At 40.9% G+C, this 27,529-nt stretch overlaps 2 protein-coding genes across 3 annotated transcripts; one reads left to right on the top strand and one right to left on the bottom strand.

The window, feature by feature from the left end:
• Positions 1-1,835: 1,835 nt before the first annotated feature.
• GNPNAT1 (glucosamine-phosphate N-acetyltransferase 1) lies at positions 1,836-5,090 on the top strand. Its single transcript, XM_010074586.1, has 5 exons — positions 1,836-2,038; positions 2,741-2,803; positions 3,470-3,597; positions 4,127-4,188; positions 4,634-5,090. Exons 1-5 carry the CDS (start codon positions 1,867-1,869, stop codon positions 4,779-4,781), a joined length of 573 nt encoding a protein of 190 aa, XP_010072888.1. The 5' UTR covers positions 1,836-1,866; the 3' UTR covers positions 4,782-5,090.
• A 5,098-nt stretch (positions 5,091-10,188) lies between these two features.
• Positions 10,189-21,701, bottom strand: STYX (serine/threonine/tyrosine interacting protein). Of its 2 annotated transcripts, none has more exons than XM_010074584.1 (11): positions 21,666-21,701; positions 17,807-17,839; positions 16,903-16,956; positions 15,721-15,818; positions 14,775-14,835; positions 13,829-13,865; positions 13,256-13,295; positions 13,123-13,173; positions 12,446-12,518; positions 11,381-11,474; positions 10,189-10,686 (listed from the first exon to the last, which is right to left on the bottom strand). In XM_010074584.1, the coding sequence occupies exons 1-11, from the start codon at positions 21,699-21,701 to the stop codon at positions 10,613-10,615; spliced, it is 651 nt and encodes a 216-aa protein (XP_010072886.1). In that variant the 3' UTR covers positions 10,189-10,612. The 2 variants fall into 2 exon arrangements, with proteins under 2 accessions (XP_010072886.1, XP_010072887.1); XM_010074585.1 differs by lacking the exon at positions 21,666-21,701 and adding an exon at positions 18,137-18,145.
• Positions 21,702-27,529: the final 5,828 nt, after the last annotated feature.

Here is a 27,529-nt window from a genome sequence, read left to right as displayed (position 1 = left end):
TGTGTTGATTTTATTTTATTTTTTTATTTTCAATTGTCCAATGCATTTCTACTGAGTAAGTCATATTCCTGACCCCAGAAAACATGTGGAGCTTCAAACTTCATCCTGATCCAGCTGTGCGGGATGTAGTTTGAAAGATAATTCTCTAGTATGTCACTTTATTTAAAAAAAAAAAAATCCTAACTGCTTGAAAAGCATAAAAAAATTTATTTCCTTAATGTGGTTTTCTATTGCTGTGTGTGTCCGGTATGCTGTAACACTGAGATGAAATTAATTAGATTTATTTAATTCTGTACAGGACACTATTTGCATGTTGTTATGAACACTCATGAGTTCTAGGAAGGCTTTGGAATGGGACAGGGTGACAGCAACATTAGAATAATCAACATCTAGGAACAGAGATGCCAAGTGTATTACTGGAAGCAGTTTTGCGTAGCAGTGACATAATTAATACGCTAGTGATGGGCTTGCAGTCCTCCGCACACATCAGTGTGATCTGGTCACTAAAGCTCAGGACTGGGACTTGGAAGACCTGGATTCTTATTTCTGACTCTCCCATCTATGGAAATGTTTTTCTTTGCATTTCATTTTTCCCGCTGTTTCATTCTGAAAATTCACGTGGGTTGAGAATTCATATTGCTGTTCAATTGCTGTAACAGCATTTTTTTTACTTTTATATGCAAGACTGAGATGAGAATGGGGATTTAAAGGCCAGTGCATACCAGCAGGTGGCACAAAAAAAGATTTTGTGGTTTGGGTTTTTTTTTAAAGCTTTTTCAGTTGGGTTTCCAGAGCCACCTTCAGTTTTGAGGCTCGCGTGCTGCATTTGCGCTGAGATGCCTCATAGGTAATATCCCCGTACTTTCTCTGCGTACTTTCTCTGGGCACCTTTACAGGGCTGTAAGATATTTTATTTTGAAAAGTATTCATCCTAAATCCATTTTTCTTTCTGATGTTTATTTGGCCTGTCCAATAGTGTGCGACTACTGTACCTTTTTGGTGCAACTAAGTTAATTTGAAAATGTATAAAGAACTTAGTCTCAGGAGAAGTTCCCATGAGATGGTCTGTTCATACCAGAAACCTGACCAGGTAATTCCACAGGTGACAAAGTAAGAATTATTTCCCTATATCCAGCAATTAGGAAAATATATTCCTTTGCTTCCTCTTATCCCCGATTCCGAGTTAATGATTAACAGGTGTCTCACCATCATCTTGGCAGTTCTGCGTTTTTCCTGTTAATGGACAGTGAGGCGCGGTGCTTTACAGCCGAGATGGCATTCGGGTGTGTAAATACACCCAGCAAACATGACTGCACGAGCAATGCCATCCGATCTGTGTGATGTACTGCCTCTTGGCTGGGATACTAAACATTTATGTGGTGGGACAGGTTGATACAAGTGTGCTACTCCTGCTGCTGGGAACCACTAATACAAATTATCTCCTCTGCACTCAGTGAACAGTATTTTAGGGGAGGTTTCTTGAGAGTGTGAGATGCTTTCCTTTTCAGAGGGCTATAGAGGTTAGATATCCTAGTTGGTGTCTTAGCTGCTTTTTTTTTTTTTTTTCCTAAGAGAAAAACTTCCCAGATGTACCCAAAAGTGCCACACGTGTTGACTTTAGATAGCACGCGTGGTGTTAGTGCGTGCACTCCTTGTTTAACCCAGCAGCCCAGTCCCGTGAAGGCTGAGGAGCTTCCGTTGCAGATAAAGTGGACAGCAGTTCTGGTTTCGTTCATTTTTCTTTACATCCCTGAGGAACTTCTATGATATAACCAGGAGAAAGAGCATATTTAGAGATTAAGACAACAGCAACCCAAAATGTTTCTTACCCGTGTGCATTCTGTTCCAGAACACCGTGTTGCAGCCATGATGCCTGTTGCAACCGTGATGCCTGACGACACACCGATGTTCGACCCGAGCATTCTGCATGAACTTGACTGGAGCGAGAACACGACAACGTTTTCTCCTGCTATTTCTCCTTTAGATCCAGGAGATGGCCTGGTTTTGAGACCACTTTGCACGGCTGATTTAAATCGAGGTAGAATCCTGTTTAATGATAATCACAAACAAAAGCTGGGTGCTAAACTAGATAGTGTGTATTTCTGCATTACCTCTCAATAGATTAGGATTGCTCATTTTATCTGATTTGGGTTATTTTTATCAGTAAGAAATTTGAGCCCTTGGCACCATGGATCGGTGTTGTGTTGGGTGACCCTCAAAACTGGTTTTACTGTTTTAATAAACTCAAAAACAATCTTAAAATTCAAGTCAAATCTTTCAAATAATCCACAGCTTCCTATTCACCCCAGCAGAGAGGGAGTGCAGTTGTTCACCCTGTTGCCTTTAATATAAAAGTAATGTGAACCAGCATATTATTCTTAGTGCACGGAGACTTCCTCAGTCCTGTAACTTGGATAAAAAGGTTGTTCTGAACATACAGCTTGATATCGTGTAATTTCAGGCTTATACTTTTCTTTCTTGAATGGATGCATCTCCTGCACTCGAGCTGCAGTCTGTTGCTGATGCCGTAGCTGATCCTTCAGCGTTGCTCAAGGCGGGAGTTTGGATTTAAGATTACAGTCTAGCTCTATAACATGCAGAGCGCAGGCTTTTACACACGACTGAATTGGATGGTACCTTTCCAAACAGCTGTGTCGGGTTGTTCTGTGTTGTTCGGGGCTAATTGTGTGTCTCTGTCCCTCACTGAGGGTTTGTGGTTTTCTCTCTTCTTTTATAACAGGCTTTTTTAAGGTTCTGGGTCAGCTGACTGAAACTGGAGTTGCAAGCCCGGAGCAGTTTATCAGTGAGTATAAGATTATTTCTTGGCATTTCCATAGAGGTTGCTGGGAACCAGAGGATACTGATGCTGACAGCAAATCTGCTTGGGTGTGAGGCTCCCAACTGCCTGATGCCAGAGGGGTTTATGAATTCAGCTCCCCTGAGGCAGCCTTTGGCACTCAGCCTTGGATCCCATTGCAGCTATCCCCAAGGGCTGCTTGGCTGGGACAGGCCTAAATGGGGTACCTGCTTTTAGATCCAGCTTTAGGTACCTGGCAGAAGGGACTGCTGGGTGACGTTGTTTTGGCTGAGTTATTGCAGCACCGGCAGTGAGGCAGAGGCTTCCCTCAGGTCATGGCTCAACCGCATCCTGAACTTGCTTCGCTGGTTGGATTGAGATGTAAGAAAACTTAGAGGTGCTTCCATCTTAATCGTAGTGCTTGTCTGCAAAGACGCTGGGGAAGGAGGGTTGCTAAGGAAAAGGCATTTGTTTAATTTCTGCTTTTTCCTGATTCTGTCTCTGGGTTAGTCTGACTCTGGAGCTTTCAGGTTCTGGGGTTTTGGGCGCATCTTCCTGGTGATGCTGAACCCTGCAGTGATCTGCATTCAGGATCTGTTGCAAGCATTAGACTTCACAGCAATTTAATCTGAGATTAACGGTGACTGTGCTGCTGTCTGTCTACTCCCACAGAAACCTTTGAGCACATGAAGAGATCTGGAGATTACTACGTTACTGTTGTAGAAGACACAAATCTTGGACAGATTGTTGCTACAGCAACGCTGGTGATAGAACATAAGTTCACTCACTCCTGTGCAAAGGTATATTCTCTTGCTGCGGCTGTAAAGGGAGAAAAAAGATCCTGCCCCCTGACTCCGTGTGTGTGTTATTTTTATGGTGTTACAGTGTGATGAAGTATCTTCTGCTGAGTCAGTGACAAAGGCATTTTAAAAATATCTCCCATCCTTGGGTGCTCAGCTAAATAGTAAAAAGGAAGCTTTGGCTTTTCTTAAGGAAAAAGAGCAATTTGGTATCTGCCCTGTTCTCCCTCCCAGTGAGCTTTTGAACTAGTCAGACTGGGTTCTGACGGAGCAGATGGCTGAGGATCTTGCTGGTGTGGAGTCCCAGCTAGACATGTGAAAACAGGGAGCTGGAGAGAGAGAAATCCCGCAGCGGGGAAGGACTGTGGTGGGACTGCAGCTCCTGCTGGGTACCGAAAGGGGCATTACGAGCACGGGGACCACTGGAGGAGTTGTATCTAAACAGAAAATCCAAGCATGAAACATAAAGCAGTCGGGAAGCTGTCACACCAGTGTTCTGTTCGACTAACGCTTCCCTGTATTTTCACAGAGAGGAAGGATAGAAGATGTCGTAGTAAGCGGGGAGTGCAGAGGAAAGCAGCTTGGTAAACTGTAAGTACTGTACCACCTTTGCCATTCAACCAGCAAACACAGTTAGCTTCTGTCCCCTCACCTTACCACGCTGACGGGTGCCAGAAAACAAGCTGGCAAAGATCGCTCCCCAGACCTCCGAGAGCAGGATTTTAGCTCTGTGGGTTAGCCTGGGGCAGATCCTCCCCAGCCAGGCACATGAAAAGGGTTTAGCCAGAAGGTATCACTCGCTGGCAGAGTGCGAGCTCAGGTTCTGACAACAGTAACATCAAGTTGTCTGGAAGACGCTGGTGCTTTGTTCTTTTTTTTTTTTTCTTGGGATGGCAACTATCATGTGTAGTGAAGGAAAATGTAGAGTGCTGCAAAAGTTCAGTATTGTAGGGCTGATAGCTTTAGCTAATTAAATGTTAATTGATTCAGGGTTCAGGGCCATTTTATTTAACTGATGGTTTTCTGTCTTTTTCAGATTAACGTCCACTCTTACACTGCTAAGTAAGAGACTGAACTGTTACAAAATTACACTTGAGTGTCTGCCAAAAAATGTGGATTTCTACAAGAAGTTTGGCTATTCGGTATCTGAAGAAAACTACATGTTTCAACGGTTCTTTAATTAAGAATTTCTAGTAATTTTTTTTTTTAAAGACTGTTGGTGGAGGAGCTTGTCCTACAAACATTCTCTTTGTGGAAAATTTACATAGTTTACTGCTGCAAATATAACAATCCCTATAAATAATGAACATCAAATGTGTAAATCCTGCAAAAAAAAGAAATTATTGACGTTTTAGAAGGGTCCTTTGGGTTAGGAAATAAGCTCTTAGAACTAATTTTTACTACTGTTCAGTCTAAGTGAAGCTTTTTTGTTCTGAGTGACAAAGGACTCTTGTTAAAAGGATGGTTTTTAACCAAAGGTATATATTTTTATCTCAAATTTTTTCTTGCATTGTATTTTTCTAAAGGTTTGCGCTTTGCTTCTTGGTAGCCAAAGTACAGCTTGTGGGGTTTTTCTCCTGTCTGTACTTCACTGAAGGGTGACGTAGCTCAGGTAGGAATGAGGCTTCTCTCATGCAGAATTAGCGATACAGAATGGGCATTTGTTCTGTTCTTTCCGTGAAGGCGCACTGAAGTGCTGTTGATGTTTTATAGGCACTGTTTTCCAAAACTGAATTGTTACTGTTCATATGGGTAGGGGAAAATCCTTACGGGCTATGCTAAAGCTGATGTTCCGAGTCTGAAAATGGATGTGTACTTCTCACTACAGGGGTGTCCTGCACTTTAGCTGATAACTTTGTTTTCAGGATAATTACTTTTTTTTCTGACAAAATAACCTGATGGTTTGCGACAGGGCGAAGGTAACTGGGAAACTGGAATGTCTGATAGAGAATACACCCCATCTTTAGTGGGGCTCTTGCTAGTACTTAACAGGAAGGTGGTTTGGGATTGGCAGCTAATGCCTGTGTCTGTAAGAGAGCAGTAATGCATTCAGCTTCACCAGTCGCTGTACTTGAACTCCTGAGGGTCAGGAGGGCTGGGGGGTTTGCTGGTGACAGCTTATGCCCAGGGCACAGCCAACCAGCAGAGAAATCCCCTTGTCCTGGTCCTCAGGGACTGTTGCTGCTTTGGAACATCCCTCTTGCTAGAAGATTGGTTAAATGATTTTAGCACTTTTGCCAGTGATGGCAAGCAAATAATGTACAAAGCCCTGGTTTCAACAGCAGCGTTTTGTGCGAAGAGAGTGACAAATCCTACATCTATGAATAGGGCATTATAAATACGTGAAAGTTCGTACAGAACAGCCAGTCTTGTTTGTGAACAGTTAGGCCTTACAAAATGTTCTTTCATTGTGGTGTGGAGAGCTACTTTAAGCTGTGGTGGGGTTTCTATTTAATGTTCCTGATGGTACTCCACTCAATATAGTGTTTCCTTGGTCATGTCTGTTTTATTTATTGATTATTTTTAAAAAAAAAATCATTGTTGAAGCTGAATAAATGAAGACTGCCCACTGACTCTGGTCTGGTTTTCTCGTTGCCGTGTAGTGCCCAGCAGCAGGTATCAAGTAAGTGTGCATCTCTTGTCTTTCAAAGCAGTACCATCTGCTGCAAATCCATTTGTCTTGCTCTTCCTAGACTGAAAAAAACACTTTTTGAGATATTGCTTTTAAGTGTGTGTCCAATGGAGATTTGCATCTTTGCAAGTATGACTTCTATGAAGCAAGTGTTCAAAGGAAAGGTTGGGCTTGTTCTGGCGGTGGAGCCTTTGTCTGCAGGCACAAACCCCAGCTGGATTGCTTACGGACAGGGACACAAGCCCAGCCCTGCCTGGACCACACCTGGAGGAAACACATCTCAGAGCCAGGCTAAAGTTTCTAATGCCTTCATGCCCCTGCTCTCCCCAGCAGACCAGCACTTAGGCCTAGGCACTCAGTTTTTCTGAAGAGTGTTTGCCCCTGAGGAAGAGCAGGGCTTCTCCCAGACAGAAAATCTAAGTGGCTTTGAGCCCCAACTCTGAACTAATTGTAGAAAATCAGTGACTGCTTTATGCTGGCCCAGCTGACTGAGGTAGATTTTTGTGCCTTTTACAGTTTTAATTAATTCTGAACTTCCACTAATTTAAAGTAGATTATTTGAATTCCATGATATCTACACCATCTAAATAGCTCCAGGCCCTTATTAATGAAAAGTTAATGAAAAGATTAGCACAAGTGCAGGTGATTGTGTACCCAGCTCAGATCATTGTAAAACAAATGAATTAGGGTGAAAGCTTGGTTTTGTGGCTGCATGACAATGCCTCTGCTGGGCAGAATCCAGCTCCTCAGCATCCGCTGTAGTTTTGAAGAGCTCTTTGTTCTGTACCCGAGGTGACAATTCCAACCTTGGCAGACTGGTAGACTCCTGTGAAAACAGCAGTTACAGCAGCTCTGTGGTGGGAGAGGAGAGGTACTGTCACCTGCCATGTCACACCTGGTTAAGGGCGAGGCTGTCAGGAACCTGTGAGGGAAGGCTCGTGGGTGGGAGCTGCAGGGCAGGAACTGGCCAAGTACCAGCAGAGGCCGCGGAAGCGTAACTGGGAAACGTGCTAAACACCCTGAACATATCTGCAAACTGCAGGCAGATGCTGGAGAGCCGATACCACCCAGACTGGGGACTTGCAGCTGCCACTGTGGTTGCAGGCATGCCCCAGCCAGCTGGAAGAACAGCTAGTACACAGGTATTTGTGTTTTAAACTGTCACAGTTCACAGGAACCAGGAAAATGCCACAAATAAGAGCATTTAACAGCACCAGGTGGTACTAAAATACACTATGCATCTCCTGAACTGAAGAAGCCCCATTAATTTATCTACAATTGGCTCAGCAGGAAAGAGCAAGATCTCCCTCTCCCAGGAACGAAGGAATCAAGGATCTTGTCAGAAATCAACCATAACATAACTACCAGCTTCTCCAGAGGTTTAATGTTACCTCCTCCTTGTGATTTAATTTTTTGGGTAACAACTCTCACCCCCTGAGGAAGAGATCTCCAGTTTCTTCACTGTGCTTCCTCTAAGCTGGGAACTTTATCACATTAACATACAGCTGTGGATCCCCAGAGATCTGTGTACTGCAGCTTTGTGTCTGAACCTAGGGAAGGGGGGGAAAAAAAACCAAACTTCAACCTCTACTGCTGCTCTAGGGCCACAGTGAGGGACTCCTGCTGCCACTTACCACCTTTAGTTTAACTCCAGAAAGCAAACAGTAATTCAAACTGTAATTACCTACTAGCCATAAGCTAAATGAGACAGATGTCAAAAAGTTTTAAATAAAAGCTTAATAATAGAGATGAGGAAAACTAATCTCAGAATCCCTCAGGATCTGAGAGGCTGCTATCTGCAAGGCAGCAGGCAGACAGACCAGCATGACTGTAGAAGACAGCAGTAGGGGGTAATGGCATGAAAAAAAAAAAAAATTGGTGGAAAATCCTTAGTCATGAAGCTTGTTAGTTTGTGAGACAGTCTCCTCAGGGACACACCAGGACCCCAGTGAGATAACAGAACCAAACGACACACAAACAGGCCTGTTTGGCAGGGGATAGTTTGATGAATCAAGAGTGTTATTCCATCTATATGTCACCTCTACCCCTTCCCAAGGGACCCCAGGGGAGCTGAAATAGAAAGCAATTTCACGCAGAAGTTCTGGTTCCCAGCCTTGTTTCATCAGAAGCTAGTAGCTAGCAGCATTTGGCAAGCTGTGCAAGAGAGACAGCCATCCACAAACCCCACTGCAGCCATGTGGCAGCCTTGTGGGATAAGTGGTGGAACACTGGAGACTTATTTCCCAACAGCCCCAGAAGCGTTCTTTTAAAGAGAGTCAGTTAACAGCCCATAATAAACCCTCCAACTGCAGAACCAGCACTGCACGCTCAGCCAGTCAGCCTAACGCTGACACGTTGTAGTTATTAAGGAAATAACAGTAATACCTTCTCTTTTCAAGCTAAAAATTTCCTAAGTACCATACATTTTTTAAAGATTTTTTTTTCTGAAGGACTTGCACTGCTCCATCACTGACATCGGTGGCAGAGGACAGACAGCAGTAAAGGGAAAGTGCTGCTGATGCTGGTTCAGCTCCACTGAAGCTGTGAACCCTCCCTGTATGCAGCACTCCTGGGCCTTCACATTCCGCATGGGAAGAGTTTATGGGGCTATAAAGCCTCACCCAGGTGTGCTGACTCAGCTAAGAGCCCTGGCTTACTGCCAGAGGATTTCCTCCCCAAGTGTCACCAGCATTTGTTCCAGGAGCACGCTTTAACGCAGGCAGTACTACTTTTCAAACCAGATTCTGATAACTACTTGTAAGAGGTTGCTAAGTAGCCTTGACACAGGCTGAGAGCTCAGCCTTGCTCTGGAGGGACTGCCGGGCTGCAAGAGAAGGCAGAGGATCAGTGACTAAGCAAAGATCAGCGAGCCACAGGCCTGGTCAACTTGCCTTGAATACACAAAGCGAGGCAGAACTGCAAAACAAACAGGATCCTACAAAGTAAACAAGGTGCTGGATGATCCTCCAGCAAAAGGCAGCGTCAGAAGAGATCCTCATGGTACAGGTACAAAGTGGCTTCACTGCTTAGATTCATCCCTTCAAATTCAAAGGTATCTGCCTTCAGAGGGTGACCCCAGGCTGTCACTCTGCCCTCAGTGCCCAGGCTGGCAGAGGACATTGACCCTTCCCATGCAGTCGTATCAGAGCACAGGGAGACAGCTGGATGCCCAGATCCCCAGATGTCTCTTATACTGACTCAACTTGCTTGAGCCCACCTGTCCCCTGTTAAAATACAGTCTAGTTACAAGATCAGATTTCCCAAATACACAAATTCTGCTAACAGCTTTGCACTTTGCTCGGTCATCACAGCGCTCTGAAGGAGCCATCATTTCATTCCTCTCTTTTATGCAACAGGCTGGTTGGCAAATAAAGCAGAGATACAGAACAGAGGCTGTGCTTGCACAACCAGTGGTTACCACAGCGAGAAGGGAGCAGAGTTAAAGCTGCATGAACTGCCTTGGCAATTCCCAATTTGAAAACTCTAAAGCACCGATAAATGTGTGGCCTTAATGAACTCTAATGCTTTAGAAGAGCTGAGGAGAATCCTTTAGGTCTTGACGCTATTATGGCCAGTGGATAAATGGACCCTACTGGCTTGTTCAATTTCTTAAATCAACATATAATAAGCAGCTTTTTAATGCTAGCTGAAATATTACAGTCTTGATGGGTGTAAAGTTGGTAGCTGTTCTCTGTATTAACTTAGCACATGACTGTTTTATTAAGCAATTAATCAGTACTCTGATGAAGTTTAACTTGCATAAAACAAGTAGAGATTTTTAGAACAGTATTTTCTCTTAGATTGGTCTCAGGACATCAGGCTCAAAATAACTCAATATATAATGAGTTAAATACTGATTAGATCACTCAGTTGCCAGTAGTGGTGCATAGTGCAGTTCATAAAGCATGTTTCTACAAGCATAACCATAACACATTCTGAGAACAAGGTGAGTTTTAGCAAACTTTTTCTTTACTAAAGTCTCTTGTTATAAATTACACAAATAACTTTATAAACAAACCCCCCCAGCTTGCATTTCATTTAAAGTAATAACTTTATATCATACAAATAAAGAAATTTCAAGTATGAAAAGTGCATTATTGCAATAATACCTCTTTGCAAGTCCAAAAATCTTGGTTTAGAATAAAACTGTAAAGTGTAAAAAAGGAGTAAAACAATCAGTGCCATCTATTCATTCAAGAAGTCCAACATCTTAAAAATGATGCTTAGTGTGTTGCAGAGGCAGATTTACATCTGAAAGCAACATGTAATTGAAAAGAAGCTATGTGTGTGTTCATCATTTTGCAGTATTAATTCTTTTTTCCCTAATTTTCTTCACCTTTCTTGGCAGGAATTCACAATACAAAGAGTGCTTGTCCTCAGGTGTCATCCATTCTGTGCTGCTGCCACTTGCATGGTTCCAAGTTCTTCATCCTCCTCATGCATTCGCTTTAAACTTCCTGCAAAAGGAAAGAGGAAGGAGGATACATCTGAAAATATCATCTCCAATAATACACAGCTTTGAGTAGGAACACAGGGCATTTATTAAAGTCTTCTTGCAGGGACTCTACCCTTTGAAGACACTCAGTTTTTGGACAGACAATTGCTCACAGCACTGTTCTTCCCACGGAAGATAAACTTCCTAGAAGCCACCATTTTTTGCTCTCCCTTTCCATCTCCCCTAAAAAATCTGTTTTCACTGACCTTTGGCAGGGGTTGCTTCAGGCACACCTCTATGATTAAGGAAATATTTTTTACATGCCCTAATCCCATTATCTGCTTAATGGCACAGCAAAACCTTTTTTTCAAAGCAACTGCCTTATTTTTATTATGTCATGAACATTGTCTGCTTTCAACCTGTCACTCCTGACTCCTCTGGGGAACTCAGGGTTTTTGAGGGACAGGGAGAGGCAGGGCCCTTCTCCAGGATGGTATGGAAGTACAGACAACACCCCAGGAAAGTTCAACCATAGGAGAAGAGAATATTTAAGTACTGCATTCTAAATTTTGAACACAACCTGCACACCAACTGCAGCCATCTTCTCAGAAGTGTGAGATTGGCTGCTGCTGGGGGTTTATTTAGGGAGTGCAAAAGTCACCTCGTAACAGCAGGTAAGACAGGCGGCACCACACACAACAGGAGAGGTTTCTGACCTGTGGTACCAGGTGGAACCGAGAGGGATCTCTCCAACTGCAGTGGTGACATCATCTGGATGGTTAATTTTGCTAGATAGATGGCTTCATATTCCTGAAAAAGTTTAATAACACATATTGTTGTTAATTTGGCAGAATGCTCTGTAAGGGTGAGAAGGACTAATTCAGAGAGTTCCCCAGGACAGACTAGAGAGCATCTTATTGTAAGGCAGAGATTTTAGAGGAGGAGAGATCTTTGTTGCTTTCACATGAACAACAAACCTGTCAGGAAGACAAAGCAATAGAAAACTTAAAGGATGACAAGAAATGGCTTTAATAAAGAGAGTAAACTTTCATTTAAAAAAAATCAGTGAGAATGTTCAGAGAACTCCCTGTTGCTCCCAGAAGGCAATTCAGACAGTAGCAACAAACCAAACAGTAGCTTCAGAGATTTGTTACAAGGACAAACCACACACAGCCTTGAAGTTGTGTTCTGCTGACCTGACATGCTTTTAAGCACTACACAACAACTCCTCACGGGAGTTTCTTAAAAAAAAAAAAAAAAGACAACAAACTCAAGAGATACTCAATCATCTTGCTGCCAGTCACGTAAGTAATAGCAGACACTGCAAATCGGTTTCAATATACTGTCCTGATGCCCACCTCCAGGAGTCTATTTACCCAATAAACTCCTGGAATATGATAGAGCAACTTCATGATATTGCTGTTTGCTGTTTCAGACTTGTGAATTTCGTCACCTATGATTGCAAGTGTCAAGAAGCAGCACTGGTGTGTGCTACAATACTCACTTTGCAGTTTCCTTAGCCACCAACTAAGCTGTTTCTGAGCCTCTTAATCACTGCACAGAATAGGATTTTTATTTCTCCTCCATTCCTGGATTTGCTTTGTCGAAAGCTTAAGTCTAATGAACTAGGGTATTGACTCATCTTCCTCCCAAGCTCTGTGACGGCTGCTGACATTGACTTGAAACAGTAAATGTTAAGCTTAAGTAGAAATGGCTGTTTTGCAGGAAGATAATCCATGAAGTGGCTTTGGAATTATGACCATGAAAAAAAACAAAGTCACCTGAAGTTGATGGACAAATCCAGCATTAGGATTAATACAGAATCTTCTTTCTTGAACGTAAGTAAATGCATCCCTTAAGAAGAGGAGAGAAAATACTTCAGTGGAAAACAGACTCTGATAAACGTCTCTGAGGTTTCAGGGGTGTTTCTTCCACTTATCAGTTCTTTGGAAATACACCACCGCTAAACACTCCTCAGCACTGGTTTGTATAACCGAAATTGTTTGGGCAAAATAGGAAGCAGTAATTGTAACACCCTGTTTGCCCACCCCCACCTCCAGTCTCCAGCTTGCTGGCCTGTTTTCAACGCACTACTTAGAACAGCCTCCTGGGGCCTCTCCTATAGTTTTACAGCCAGGCACGAATCTACAGAGGCTGGTATCCCATTTCCATTAGCAGCAGGTACGTACTTCTTAAAGAAAGGATGTAAACAAACCTGCAGTGGAGTTAAGGGAAATAACCTGCCCCATGTAAAGTCTTCACTCAATCTCAGTAGGTAACAACTGGCTCATGCATCAACACGACTGTTTCTGTTCAGTCCAAAATTATTATTCTCTTACACCACTTGAATTTAAAAATGAATACCTACAGACATATCAGACTTATCTGTACTAAAGTGCTCTCTCACTTCAGCATTTTCAGACAAATGGTTAACTACATGACCACGCTCTGTTCTTACCTGTACTTCACCCCAAATGTTTCCATTATGTATGCAATTACTAAGGCAGCACTGAAAAGAAACAAAAAAATATTAGTAAAATAAATTTTCATGGTCTAAAAAAAGTTAATAAGCAGGATGGACAGTTTCCTACCTTCTAGAAATCCCTGCATTTCCATGGACAAGAACTTTTCCTGACAAGAAAAAAAAAACACAACTAAAACCAACCATACTTGTATAGACTGAAGAAAATTCTTTGAAATGTAGTTTTTTTCTTGTTATGGAGAACTGCACGGTAGCAAGTTACATCCCAAGAATAATGTGTGTCTTTCTTCACTCTAGATTACTAACTACACTGTCTGTTACTGCCCTGGGATGGATTCCTGCTCCTCTGAAGATTTTCAGTAAGAGAATCTGCATTCCAGGACCACAAGGCAGATTGAAGGCCCTACATTAGAGAGGAGATAAAAAAACTCCTGCACAGAACACAGTTGTGTTTAAAGTGAAAAAAAACAGACACACACAGAGGTTTGTTTTCCAGTCAGAGGTAAAAGGAAAGAACACTTTGCTCTCAACTTGTGTGATATAGTTCAAGTCAAGCACAATAAAACTTGAAATTTAAGAACACCTCATACTTAAGAGCCTCTAATACATACCACTAAGTTAGTTTTAAAGCTTTAACAACAATGTATTAGTAAATGAAGGAAAAAAGTTAATATGATTTTACCTCCACTTTGTAAACTTCCATCAATAAATTCTTTAGTCTGTGAAGGAAAAAAAAAAAAGACTGAAAGTTTCAGATTATTTTAGATGTTACTGCTACTTGCATTTAAATTTGCTAGAATTTTGGTAAAATTTGTTAGTGACAAAAATGCACTCTTTATACAGACTTAGACACCACTTCAACTGGACTTTTATATATATTTCTTTTGTATTTTTAACTACCCATTGAAAAAGTAGTGTGAAGGCAGAAACAAAAATGCATAAAAATCCAGTAAGTGTGTTATTTACATTCATTATGTCACGTGTTATGCCACTACAATAAAAAGCAACTTCCAGACATCTTTGCTAAACAGTTGGGGGAAGGAAAAAAAAAAAAAAAAAAAAGAGAACAAAAAACAAAACCAAAACCACAAAAAAAACTCTGCAAGCATCAACATCAAGGTGGCCTGGACTGACACTTGTGTTTTCCTACAAGTATCTAATGGGTACTGTTTAACTTGGTTACTTTTTAATTCCTCTACAGTAAAAATGTTTCAAGACACTGTAAAACTTAGTTACATCAGGTAGTTACTATTTTCTGCTGAATTTGTTTCAGTATTTGATACAAGAGATGTAAATACTCTTGGGCTCAAAAATTAAGTTTCCTACAGGCCAAGTTCTCTGGTATTCTCCCATGACCTGATTTCTTTCTTTTGAGATAAATTTTTTTGTTTCTTTTTTTTTTTGTGACCATAACAACATACAGTTCTTACAACTCTGTTTCTATACTTGTAAAAAGGAGTTAATTACACTCACTAAAGTGTCAATAAGGAGGTCACTTAAAAGTCCACAGCCCTTCCAGGTGCCTCAGGCTGGGTGTGCCCAATTTGAAACTGCTAACTGTTAGTCCGGAAAACTCTCACTGGGCAACTCCGCTCCCAGTCCATTCACATCAACATACAAATACTTACCATAGGGAAAAATCTTATTATATTCTCAACTGGATTATCTGCAATATCCAAGACTAAATACCTACAATGAAAACAGTTGCTGTGAGTACAAAATCACACTGAGTTGCTGCCGCCTGTCCGCGTACAGCTGATTCTACCCTGCTACAAAACTCAGACCTGCAGGAGCCCAGCAACACCCACCCGGCTTCACTTTCTGGTCTGAGATCCACAGCTTCTACAAACAAGCAAACTCCTGAGCTGTCCTGATAAGGAAGCAAGTGAAGAACCTTCTCCAACATCCCCTGACAAAATCATCTCAGAGTGGGAGAATCACAGGATGGTTTGGGTTGGAAGGGCCCTTAAAGCCCATCCAGTGCCACCCCCTGCCATGGGCAGGGACACCTCCCACCAGCCCAGGTTGCCCAAAGCCTCATCCAGCCTGGCCTTGAACCCCTCCAGGGATGGGGCATCCACAGCTTCTCTGGGCAACCAAGAAATTCACAAGTGTATATGCTACAGGTGATTCAGCTTTTTTGGAAAGCAGTGTACTGCATGCTCATATGCTCCCCATCAGTTTGTAAACACGGGCCAGTGTTCTTTCCTGGGGGTCCACACAACTTTTTCAGAGGTACACACATTCTGACTAAGTTACCTCAAATGTTTTATTAGCAGGAGAAACTGTACACAGTACTAACAGCTTCAGAACTGAGGACAGTCACTCTAAACTCATGGATACTTCTCATTTGCAGTGTTGTCTTTGTCTAGAGTTGAATGGATTAACAAACTTCACGGTTTGGATTTAAGGGTCTTCCTACACCTTAGGATGTTTTTCAAATATTTTTGACAATGTGAAAATATTTGGAAAGGACACTAACACAAAAAAAAAAATCTCAATAACACAGAATAAGGTTTTTAAAAGTAAGATTTTTCATTGTTTGCAGTTCTCCATCTTATGATTATTTCTCACCTAAATAACTGTTGGAAGTTTGGTTTAATAAAGTTTGCTTCAATGTTTTGCCGTATACATATTACATGGGTTATTCCATGTTTCTGCAGTATAGGTAGCTGTGAAAAAAGAAAAAATAAACATTTTTTTAAAAAATTACTGAATTTATTGTACAGTAACAAAAAGAAAAGCTATACTTAAACACATAAGAGAGCAATATCATGTCCTCAAGGAAAATCAGAGCTGGTTTTGTAATATTCAAAAGCATAGTGTGGGGGAAAAAAAAAAAAAACAACAACAACATTCCTAACAGTGATAAAAAGAACAGGCAATTAAAGAAGGCATTCGATGAACTTGTTTGTCTCTGCCCACCTTCCACTTTGCCGAAATGGCAAGTCCCTACATGATGCAGTAATTTCAGCTAGTGTTGGATTCTTGCTGGAATCAGACCACTGGAAGTAAGATCATTTAAACTATGACATAAGTTTGCAGACTCAAGCTTTGCCTTATCAGTTCTTGACTCTATTGTAAATGCAATTTATTGCATTTCAATGCATATGTGAGAGTTCCCAGTTCTGATTTGTATTTTAACACTTTAGCAAAGGAAACAGATTGCCTCGTAGTAATGTGCAAATCTCAAATGTTTTAACTTTTTGTAAGAAAAATTATATACAAGCTCAACTATATGACTCAATTTTAATACAAAAAGCTCACATATGAATGCTCACTGCAATTGGTGTGAAAGTCACTTCAAACTTGCATTTACGGAGCAGGTAAAGCTGACTAGCTGAACTGAGCGAGCATGCGTGTGTGTGTACGAACATATGCAGAACTTCAAGCCACATGAAAAATCAATCAGGGTTCTTTTTCATTTTTCCCCTGAAGCAACCCTTTAGCTCACAAGATCACAAGGAAAACACAGTCTTGTAAGTGTCAACGAGCCCAGGATGTGCCCAAGGTGGTAGTTCAGATTCACTCTGGAAAGGGGAGCCATCAACACAAGCCCCAGTCCAATAATCCTGCAGCCTAAAAGGACCATCCCATAAATACACCATGTATTACTGCTTGTCTGGCATCTTTCATGTTCCGGTTCAGGATTACAAACAAATTTATACCTGTATAGATAACACTTGAATGTATCACCACAGTAACAACTCACTACAGCAAAGTTTCTTTACGAGACACTATTTTGAAAAATCATACCTTGCTTTTCATAGCTGAAGAATATGGGCCTAAAAATAACCCAGGTAAAATTTCCTAGGAGGAGCAGAAAAACAGACACTTAATACCAACTTGAAATTATTTGAAATAATACATTGCATACAACTCAGACTACGGCTATGGAAACGAGTAATTTACATGTTAGTGAGAGATGTGCTATCGAGTGTCATTTATAACAGGACCAGGGAAAAAAAAATCGGTTTGGCAAAATAAAAGAAACATGATCTTTGTGCAGGGGATCTTGTTTTGGAACAGGAATCGAGTCCTTTATTTGGACTAAGTTTCAGTTTGATTACTGCATCATACCCAGCCCCAGATCAAATGAAGGGAACTTTAACTTTGTATATAATCATGCCTTGTAATTAATTCCAAATCGCTCTCATGGGAAAAGATCCACGCATGGTAAGTTCTAGCTTTGTCCTAGTAGTAGGTAAATATCAATTTTTAACCATTTATCTCCCCACCAATAAAGACACGTAGGTCTGTAGATTTTATCTTCTGCATGGTTGGCTGACACCATGGTAGGAAAATTTTAATCGCCTGTCCTACTTGAGAACAGTTCCAACCAAATTTAAGTTAAAAAAGCAAAGCTTCAATATATTTTTAGCAATCATATTCTAAAAGTATTCATAAAGACAAAAATGTAGTATTTTGGGAATTCTGAAGAAAATAACAGATTTTTTTTTTTTTTCAGTACTTGCATGACAGAGTTCCAAGCACAGCTGTACTCTAAGCTGGCAGTCCTCACACATCTCTTCCATGGCAGTGCCTGACATTTTACCCCTGAAGACCGATTTTCATACCAGCTCTTTTGTAGGGCACTTTCTTTCTTCTTCTGAATGCACCGCGGGTTTTTACTCAAACGGTAAATGGAAGTGTGTCATACCTGCATTTCTCTCCTCATGGGATAGGTCCAATCCTTAAAAAGAAAAACAAAAAAAAAATTACATATATACACAAAGAGAAAAACACATTCAGGCAGAGATCTAGACACATATATTACATAAAATAATCAAAATCTATTTTCTGCAGACTGTATAAGCTCTCTGCTATGCACCAGGGGTGTTGCTTATGCTTACTGCTAACTCTCCACGTGGATACCAGTAACACTCAGGTGCAAGGAACACTATTTCGAAAGCTAACGTGAAGAAACCTCAAGTACTCCACAGCAGTGACAAAGCCTGTGCAGAACAGCCAGCGTGTTGTACATCCACACCTCAGCTTTCTGCTTAGAAACTTCCCTCTAGAGTGAGGAGGGGAAAAAAAGAAAAAGGAAAAGACCTTTAGAACATTCTGTACTAGCCACAGAAGTAAAAAAATTCCTTTGTCTGGTACATTCCTACAGCCACTGAAAACACAGTTGGAAGATAACAAGTGCAGCAGGTAACTCCCTTAAAATCTACAGTGCCCCACCTAATACATCCAAACTAACTATTTTGAATATTCAGGATTTAGCTTTAGCAGTTCTAGAAACTGATATTCGTCATGAACACAGCAAGCCATTCAAGAGAACTTCCACTTTTCTCCATCCTAGACAGTTACACTGGGAAGGATCCTTGCACAGTAAATGCATGCACTTGTGGTCAGCCGCAAGGGTGTGATACTCCTCGTCAGTTCATTCACACCTAGCACATCACACCCTTCCACAGATCTCAGACCCACAGGTTTGTGCAGGTTCACCACTCGGGAACCACCCCTTCGAGCTGGTTATTTACTATCATCCAACTCATAACTGTCCAGAACAAATGCCAGGATCAATGTTTTCATCCTTTGCTCCATTTTACAGAACTGCCAATGCTGAACAGAAAAATGCTCAGGCAGACTCTATTCCTGTCTTTCCTTCTTTACAACTCCCACTGTCCTCTATTAACAGGCTCTTACTCATTCTTTGACCCTCACACACGAAGGAGTTGTATCTAAGATCACAGTTACCAGCTGGAGATAAAAAAAAAGGAAATAGTCAAGCATATCAAATCAAACAGACTGCACACACTTCGCCACACAGCTAAGAAAAAACTTTGCCATATGGCATTCTTGTTGATGTTCCAATCTCCTCAAAACTATAAGAAAGTTAAACTTTAAATATTCCACCTCTGAAGTGAGGTCAGGATTACACCAAGAAATATCTAGACCCTTAAACTGAAGCACTGTCCACGTTGACACCTGCAGTTGTACCAGGAGCATCAATTTCCCATTAATCTTCTTTTTTACTGAGACACACAAGAAAAATCCAGTGCTTCCCCCAGACACACAGTTACACAGCGAGCTTTTGCTCGCTCTTGGTACTGGAATCATAAAGGATTTGAGTATCAGGAAAGTTATTCTAGAAACCACTTGAATGGAATTTGGGACAGCATTTTGGAGAAAGCAAACAAACATTAAACCACTCAAAACGATTCTTTGAATACTACCTAAAACAGCAGTACAAACAGGGGAATAAAATGCACTAAAATGGGCTTTGCTGAAGACACAGAGGTAGCCTGGGTTATTTCTGCAAACTCTAATAAGAAAAGCTCCTGGTAGTAGAAAGTAGAAATCCAATGACAAAAGGATGCTATTTGCAGAACTGTATCCTTTGAAGTTTGACCTAAGAGTGCTTTAGCATAATCCTGTTGTCTCACTGCATATACAAAGGCATAATTCACTCATCAAAAAGCAAGAAAAGCCATGTTTTGACCACATATAAAAACAATAGTAAGAGTAATAAAACTCCAAAGAGCTTACGCTACACTCCAGGAGTACACAAGTGCTTAAGTGGGTTTATTACTCTATTTATATACTTGTAGAATTAAAAAGTCTTAATCTGGAGCATAATGAAAACACAAATTCTTCACTCAAGAAGGTCAAGGGGACTTAACAATACATTACAAATATTCCTTTCAAATGCATTAGAAGTAGGAAATTGTGATAGTCCCAACAGCTGCAAGCTGTGCAAAATAAATAGGCAAAAATTGAGCCATATACAGTTGAAAGGAAACCAAAACCCAAAAGACAACAGATGCCATAGATCTTCTGAACAAGCCAAAACTCCCGGTATTGCCTCCAGACACTAGCGTTCAATGTTCTTCAAGAAGCCAAAAAGGTAGTTTCCAATGGGATTTAGGCTGCAGAATAAATATCTGAAAGACAATGTTTCAGATGAAATGTTTTCTTTGTACAAGTACATGAACTACTAAACGTGTGATACTGGCCATTTCCTGACAGCGCTTCAAGGCTTTTAAAACAGTGTAAGATTATTCAAATCTTATGTAAAGTTATGTAAAAAAAAAAATCTATTAATATAGACTGAACCCAAGCAGAGGTCTCACTTTAAGGAATCCATCAACCATGTCTTCCACATGACTGAAAGTTTCTCTTTTTATCAGACCAAATACAAGAATCTTGCGAAGAAAACAACTGAAGATGCCAGTGCTGGAGAGAATAAACAGGACTCCTTGCTGCTAAAGTATTTGTAGGTTCTACAGAATAAGTAACAGCTCACTGGAAGACATGATCTTCGATACTCACAAGATACAAAAGCAAAGAGAAGGAATGCAAGAAATAACCCTCCCAACTCCAAAGTTTTAAAGAGGAGCCGCTCACCTCTGACAGACCTTCCCAAACTGGACTGTGATTCACTGACAGACAAGTTTCAAAGTTTTCAAAGATGAGGGTCTTCACAGCACATTTCTGCTCTGTTTTGTATTTGCACAAATGAAATGCCAGGGACTATCTGAAGCACTTCAGCTACTGTCCCAGAATGGACCAGCTAGCAAGTGAAAAGGGAATAAAGCACGTTTCAAAGCCTTTCCTTCCCCATCTACAGCCAATTTCTAGCTGAAATATATCGAGGATGTGAATGAACAGCCGAGACTTGGCTATGCTACAAGTATATTGGTAACCAATATCCAAACTACATCAAGAGTTATTCTGCCAGCAGTGAAGGTTATTTTGTCAATATTTTGCCATCACCATACCTGTTATTCTTTAGAAGAACAGTTTAATGGTAAAAAAAGGTGACACCTTACATTGACATGTGGAAATGCACGTACACATGGACTTCTTCCTGAAAGAGCGACCTTGGCTGGGACTTCATATAAAATTCATACTATGAATTTTTTAATTAGTTTAACAGCCCTGACGCTGAGACTTGTCCATGCTCAAGGTCTGCACAAAAGCAAAGCCTGTGGGTTTTCAACACAGCACCATGACATACTGTATGCAATCTGCATGTGCCTCACCAGAAGGAACGCAGTGAAATGGATATACGTGACATCGCTTCACTGGTCCCTAACCAACAGTTTGAGTCTGAAGACCCAATTTTCACCTATAAAAGGTCTTTGTGGAAGCTCAGCTTTGGCTGAAAAGCAATCCATAGTGCTGCACTTTCATTATCATGGTTAAACACCTGCTGCCTTACAATTAGTATTGCTGGCAAACCACAGACTGCTCTGCAAGAAGGAAGAAGTTACCAAAGGTCCTGAAAAAAAATACTAGTAAAATAAATCAAATCACTAGTTTAAAGAAGGAGAATCCAATGTCAAGAAGTATCTTTTCTAGATTTTAGCTGCTATCCCTTATCCGCTCAGCATCACTGGGCATCAGCCACCATCTGCAATGACTCTCCCTGGTTTCAAGACCATTACTCAAGCCCTTTTGAAAAGCTACACAAAACTTTCAGTAAAACCTTCCTGACCACTCGAGGCGTCTGACCCTGTTCCAACACTCAGACAGCTCTTTTGTTGTTGATTAATAGCATCCCTTACCTCTCTGTAAAGATTTCTCTTCCCATCACAATTCATCACAGCAAGACTTCTGCATGACTGATCGTTCCTCATGTACCTCAAAAATCCAGGGCTGTCAGAATCCTCTTGCCTAAATTTGTTTCCCTGTCTAGTGGAATATTCATATAAACTATAACACTCAAAAGTTTCTCCTCCAAACCTGGTACAACATTCTTCCACAGGCTGTGAAATCAAAGCTGAAGACAACTGTTACAGCAATGACAGACTTGGTTTTTTTCTTTTTTTGACCTGACCTGCTTCAATTCCTTCATCTGCTCTGGCCAACTGATCTCTTGGCTATAACTTTGTACAGCTCTGTACAGAAAATTAAAATTACAGCTAAGCAGTGTTACATCAGAACAGTCAGAGAGCATGACTATATTAACTGCCAACACTACCATCACCTCCCTTTAGCAGGCTGCAGCTTGGATTGTGGATGGGTCCTGGTCCCTTAATGACTACCTCGACACAAAAGCTTTGTTTAATTCTGAGGCAGTTTTAAGTCTAATTTACACAATTAAATGAGATCACATCTTGGTTTTGAAAGTATTTTAGACAATAATCTGAAAAAAACTCCCAGCCGATGCATCATTGAAGACCTGCACAAAAGTAAAGCCAATTACACCAATGGTGTTTGTAAAATGGAACAAAACAATTGTCGAAAGAAATGATGAAATACTAAAGTAGTAATAGAACATACTCATTTGCCATCTTTTAATAAGAAAGCAAACAAATTAAATGAAATATATTCAAGAAAGGTATTTGAATATTACTGAAACCTGTCATGTCTATCACTGTGAAGCATTTTGAAGGGAGTCAAAATCAGCTATAAACAAGAATGAAATGAAAAGCTGTGTCTTCAGTTTCAGTCATGGTTCATGTTCTTGGACAGTTATTCCAGTTAGAAGCATTTTTGCATGTATAGAACAGAATTATTTCAGTGGGAAGTGACCTACAACATCATTTAGTCCAACCGCCTGACCACTTCAGGGCTAAAGATTTTTTTCTTTTTTTTTTCCAGGTGGAAGTCCTAGTGCAGGTTATATAAAATATGAAAATTAAACCCAGTCTTTTTGTTCATCCCAGATATGGGCATGGCATTAAGAAGACCAGAGCTATTCTAACAGGGCTGAGGAAGGTTTGACAGTACTGCGCACCCAAAGCAGCACCTGGTTAAAGGGTGAGGTTACATTCCCAGCCTTGCAGAGTTTTCTAATCCCACAACCAAAACAGCTTTTTCAGCAAAGCTGGTTGTCTACCAAGTCAGCTCCCTACTTTTGAAAATACAAAGGAATATAAAAGCAGGAAGGTGGAGAGAAAAAAAAAATAGCAGGTGGGAATGACAGAGCACGCAGAGGAAGGAAGAAATGTACAACAGGAAAATAAACGTTATTTTGGCAACAAGAAACACAAGCCACAGCAAAGGTTAAAAGGTAGACCAGGGCAACAAAATGGAAAGTAGAAACATAATATAGATAAGAAACAAATGTTTCTTATTTGTCCCATTCTGTAACATTGGCCCAAAAGATACCTCTGTTGATCGGTAAATAGCAACTAGCACAGGGGATCATCAGCACCGGCTGTTATTAACGCACAACGAAGGAGCAAAGGCAGAATTCTTTCAGCTTACATGAAACAAGTAGCCAAGTGGTGGGACTGACACACTTTTTGCATTATTTTTAAATAGACCTGTACAAAAGCTGAGACTCATCTGAATTTTTTTCTAGTAGTATTTCTCCTGCACTCACCCTATGGTAACTCCACTCACTACAATAAAACATCTTGATGATTCGCTTTTCACAAAGAATCTGTAGAACGAGGACTAATGAACAAGTTTTACTGGTAATGAGTAAAGGAAAAATTGTATTCAGATTATTATTAGAATTGTTTATAATGGTGTAAATATATCCTTTTTCATGTCTTTTTTTTTAAAACTAAAGCCTAGTGAGCTGGGCTATATAGAGACAGCCACGGAGTGTACAGTTCTTACAATCCTTATTTAGAGGGGGGGAAAAAAAAAAAAAAAAAGCATGCTTTAAGTCCCCAGTTCTACAAACTGCTCCAGTTGTGAGCCACCTTCATGTCTATGTGGATGCCTATGCACTCCAACAGGCTTCCCAGGGATGCGAGGTGTAAGTTAATCACGACGGACAAGACTGCTCAACTTCAGCTGCCAGGGTGCACTCCTTCTGATGTAGGCAAAGCCATCTGATAGTATCCCACAGAGTTCGGATCAAAATCTGTCACCTGATTTACATCTCCCAGCATGACCTAGCATTTGTTTTACATTTATTTTTGCTCCATTATGTGGGTTGATAAAATAAATATTATAATACAGGCTTCCTACTTATTTTAAAGGGCCTGCAGAGGAGGGGAATCACTTTATGGTTTTTAAGGGGGTTATTTGTGTTTCCTGTCAAAAGGAAGAGTAAAAAAAGCTGAAGAAATTGGTTCCATGTTTTGGTGGACTGCACTACTGCATAGTTTAAAAAGCAGCCAAAATACATTAGCGTTTCAGGCTAAATAAAACTGTCAAAAAATTTATATTTCTTCAAAAATCATATGCTAAAGAGCTCAGTTTTTACACTCACAATAAAAAGGCAAATATGATTGCTTAGTCAATAAGCTGACAATTCCATTACAAAAACCATGGAGAGTCCTAAAAAAACCCCAAATGCATCATGAATACTAGTTTACTCAGCCTGCTTGCAAGCAAACATGATAAAAATATGCTACATTTTAACAAAAATATTAACTGGCAATTATTGCTGTGTTCCCATTTCATATATCCTAGTGATATCCCTGTTTTCTTCTGTTTAAAATTTAATGGGAAAATAATTTCCATTAAATTCCTTTAATTATTCCAGTCCTTATTTCCAGAAGTGCTAAGATGTCTCAGCACCGATATGCCAGCATGCACTAACTGTTATTAACCCGACACTCTTTTAACGGGTCTTTAGCCATACACGTTTATATTGGAGAGAAAAAAAAAACAAAAAACAACACAAACAACAAACCCAGCACTTTTCACATTTAAGAAAGTTTGAGACCTCATCTTGGAAAATGTGTCTATATTAGAAAAAGACATATAAATCTAAGCTTAGAAATTATTTCTGTGCCATATACTATCACTATTACTCATAAGACTTATTCACTATGACCAATCTGTAGAAGTTTACAGACATTCATGGCATATACCAGAAAAGCTTTGCAAGAATGACAACTTACATGCTGAACATCCAAAAATTAAAGGCAGAAAATACTCAGATGGCACAAGGACCTGTAAAAAGGAGTTCAGCTTTTAACTGCCATGGAGTTGCCAGTGAAAGACGGAAGGTGGTTCATTCCAGATTTCATTAGCTCATCTTGCAGAACTGGACAACTCACCCAGACTGCAGCCAGCACAGGAGGACGGACTGGAGGAAGCACCATGAGCCAGCACTGACACACGCCTGTACTGGAGCGTGGCAGACGCTTGCCAATACCTGTCTGTTCTTGACCTACAACAAATGTGGTTTCACCACCCGAATGAACTTCAAGTACATACAGCCTGCTGAAAAAAAACCCCAAAGTGACACATGTCACTGAGAGTGCTCAGAAGAACGAAGTTGCTCAGACGGTAATAGATTAGGAATGCAAAGAAGGTACAACTCTCTGCAGCAGGGAAATATCACCAGCATTTCTTAAGGGGGCATTTCACAAGCTCCAGAAAGTACCAACAGCCTAAAAAAACCCCAGTGATTTGTAATACTACATATGGATTAGGGACATCCCAAACAACCTATGGGCTGGAAACTTGATCCATTATTTATCTAGAGAACATTTCTGCAGCCTGCCCAAGTCAGTCCCACCACCGGCTGCTGTCACCTCCCCAGCAGATCGCCCTGCTCGCTCTCCGACTCTTCCTTGTGCCAGCACCAGGGAGCGCGAAGCTCTGCACTCAACCAGACCAGCTCTCCGATTTGGCTTTTCTTTTTTATTGTTGTTATTATTTAAGCTGTCACACAGTTACTGGTGTCAGCCGGGAGCTGGAGGAGTGGCAGTTAGATTGCCTTAAAATGACAACAAAGTTGCACTGACTCTGCAGCAGCCTGCATCAGGAGATAAACCAGGGATTCCCCAAGTTCTCTCTCCTTCCCCCTCCCCAACATCTTGAAATCAAATCTACCAAGACAACATTAAACCATACATAACCAACTCCCTGAAATAATATTAGAGAGTGCTCCTCACTGAAAAACCTCCTCACTGCAATACACACAGCTTTCCATGAATAACTACATTTTGTGGGAAGAATTATTTGAGTTTCCTTAGTTGGCTTTTGCAGAGGATCTTCTTAAGGACTGGGCTGAAGTCTCTTACGCTTTAGCTCCACAAGATCTTTGGTATTATCACACTGGCTTTCACTTCTCTGCTTCCCCCAAATACTCCAGTGTGTTTAGACCAAGTCAGACAAAGATGTGAAGTGTTGGGGAAAGAACTAAACTTAGAGTTTTTAAAAACAGTCCTGGAACTTCTCCGCTATGTTCTTGCAGCACATGGATTTCTAACATTCTATACATTGTACTATTGAGAGATACAGCCAGAAAAAAAGCAAAAAAATAAAATCCACTCTGAAGGGCACTGGATTACAAATACAGTTTGCATCAGCTAAGAGTTGTCAGACTGGCAGTGACCTCTGTTTTCAAAACTATTTTAACCACACATTCCTTTTTAGCCATTCTAGTTATAAACAGGTTCGAAAAGACATCCAGCCTCATTTAGTTAATCATTTTCAGAAGTAACTATAGATAATAGGATTGGTTTCTCCAAAAAGAAAATATGCTTAAAAACAAACTGATTATAAACCTCACAGGGCGGTATGTAGTTTATATTCAGATATAAACTGATTACAACTTTCTGAAAACAACCAAGATGACTTGTAAAGACCTCCATAGCTCTGAAGCCAAGAAGGTACTAAATCTTGACAATAAAAACAAAAAAAACCCCAAACACAGCAACTTCCATATTTCAGGTAACTTACCATAACAACAGCATTCAACAATAACCTCATTAAAACAGAAATAAACGCTGATGTTTATGAAACACACAACAATCTATAGACCTCTGAAGAGCTCAAATACTACCAACTTCCTGCATGAACACCGTGACATTTTACATTGAATATCTGACACGAACAAAGCCAGACACTCAGGGCTGTTTGTGACACATGAAAACACACGACCAGTATCCAGGGTGAGAACAGAGAAGCCACGCCAAGTTCAGAAATCAGACACCCGGCTCCTCTGAAACCACACAGGGTGCATTTTAGTCTTAGCAGACATTGCCACCTGTCTTAGTTTGCAGAGAAGCCTTGGCTCTCCAACACCATAAAAATGCCTCTCCAATAGACTCACCAGTGTCAAATTGTTTCTTGAGTATCTAAGAGTTAGTAGGCACCAACTGTTTGGAAGGGGACATGCAGGTAATCACTGCTAGCAGCCCATTACCTTCCTGCACGTACAAGCTAGCGGCCCATTTCCCTCGCCCACGGAAAAAAAAAAAAAAAAAAAAAAAAAGGGGCAAGCAGACAGTCAGCAGCAGATGGAGGGCAGGACGGGTGACCATACAAAGGGAGAGGGAACATGCAGCGGAAAGCAAAAGGGTGGCAAACAGGCAGGCTGTGACACATCGGAGGGGACATCAGACAGCAAGCTGAGCGGGGGCCACCACCAGAAGGCAAAAGCCAAGGGTGGGGGGTGTCCACCATCAGAGGGCAAAAGCCAAAGGGGAGGGGGGGACACACCATCAGAGGGCAAAAGCCAAATTGGGGGGGACACCATCAGAGGGCAAAAGCCAAAGGGGGAGGA

This window comes from Pterocles gutturalis, unplaced genomic scaffold (assembly GCF_000699245.1).
Source record: "Pterocles gutturalis isolate BGI_N339 unplaced genomic scaffold, ASM69924v1 scaffold28127, whole genome shotgun sequence".
Taxonomy (NCBI): Eukaryota; Metazoa; Chordata; class Aves; order Pterocliformes; family Pteroclidae; genus Pterocles; species Pterocles gutturalis.
This window is presented reverse-complemented; position numbering and strand designations above follow the sequence as displayed.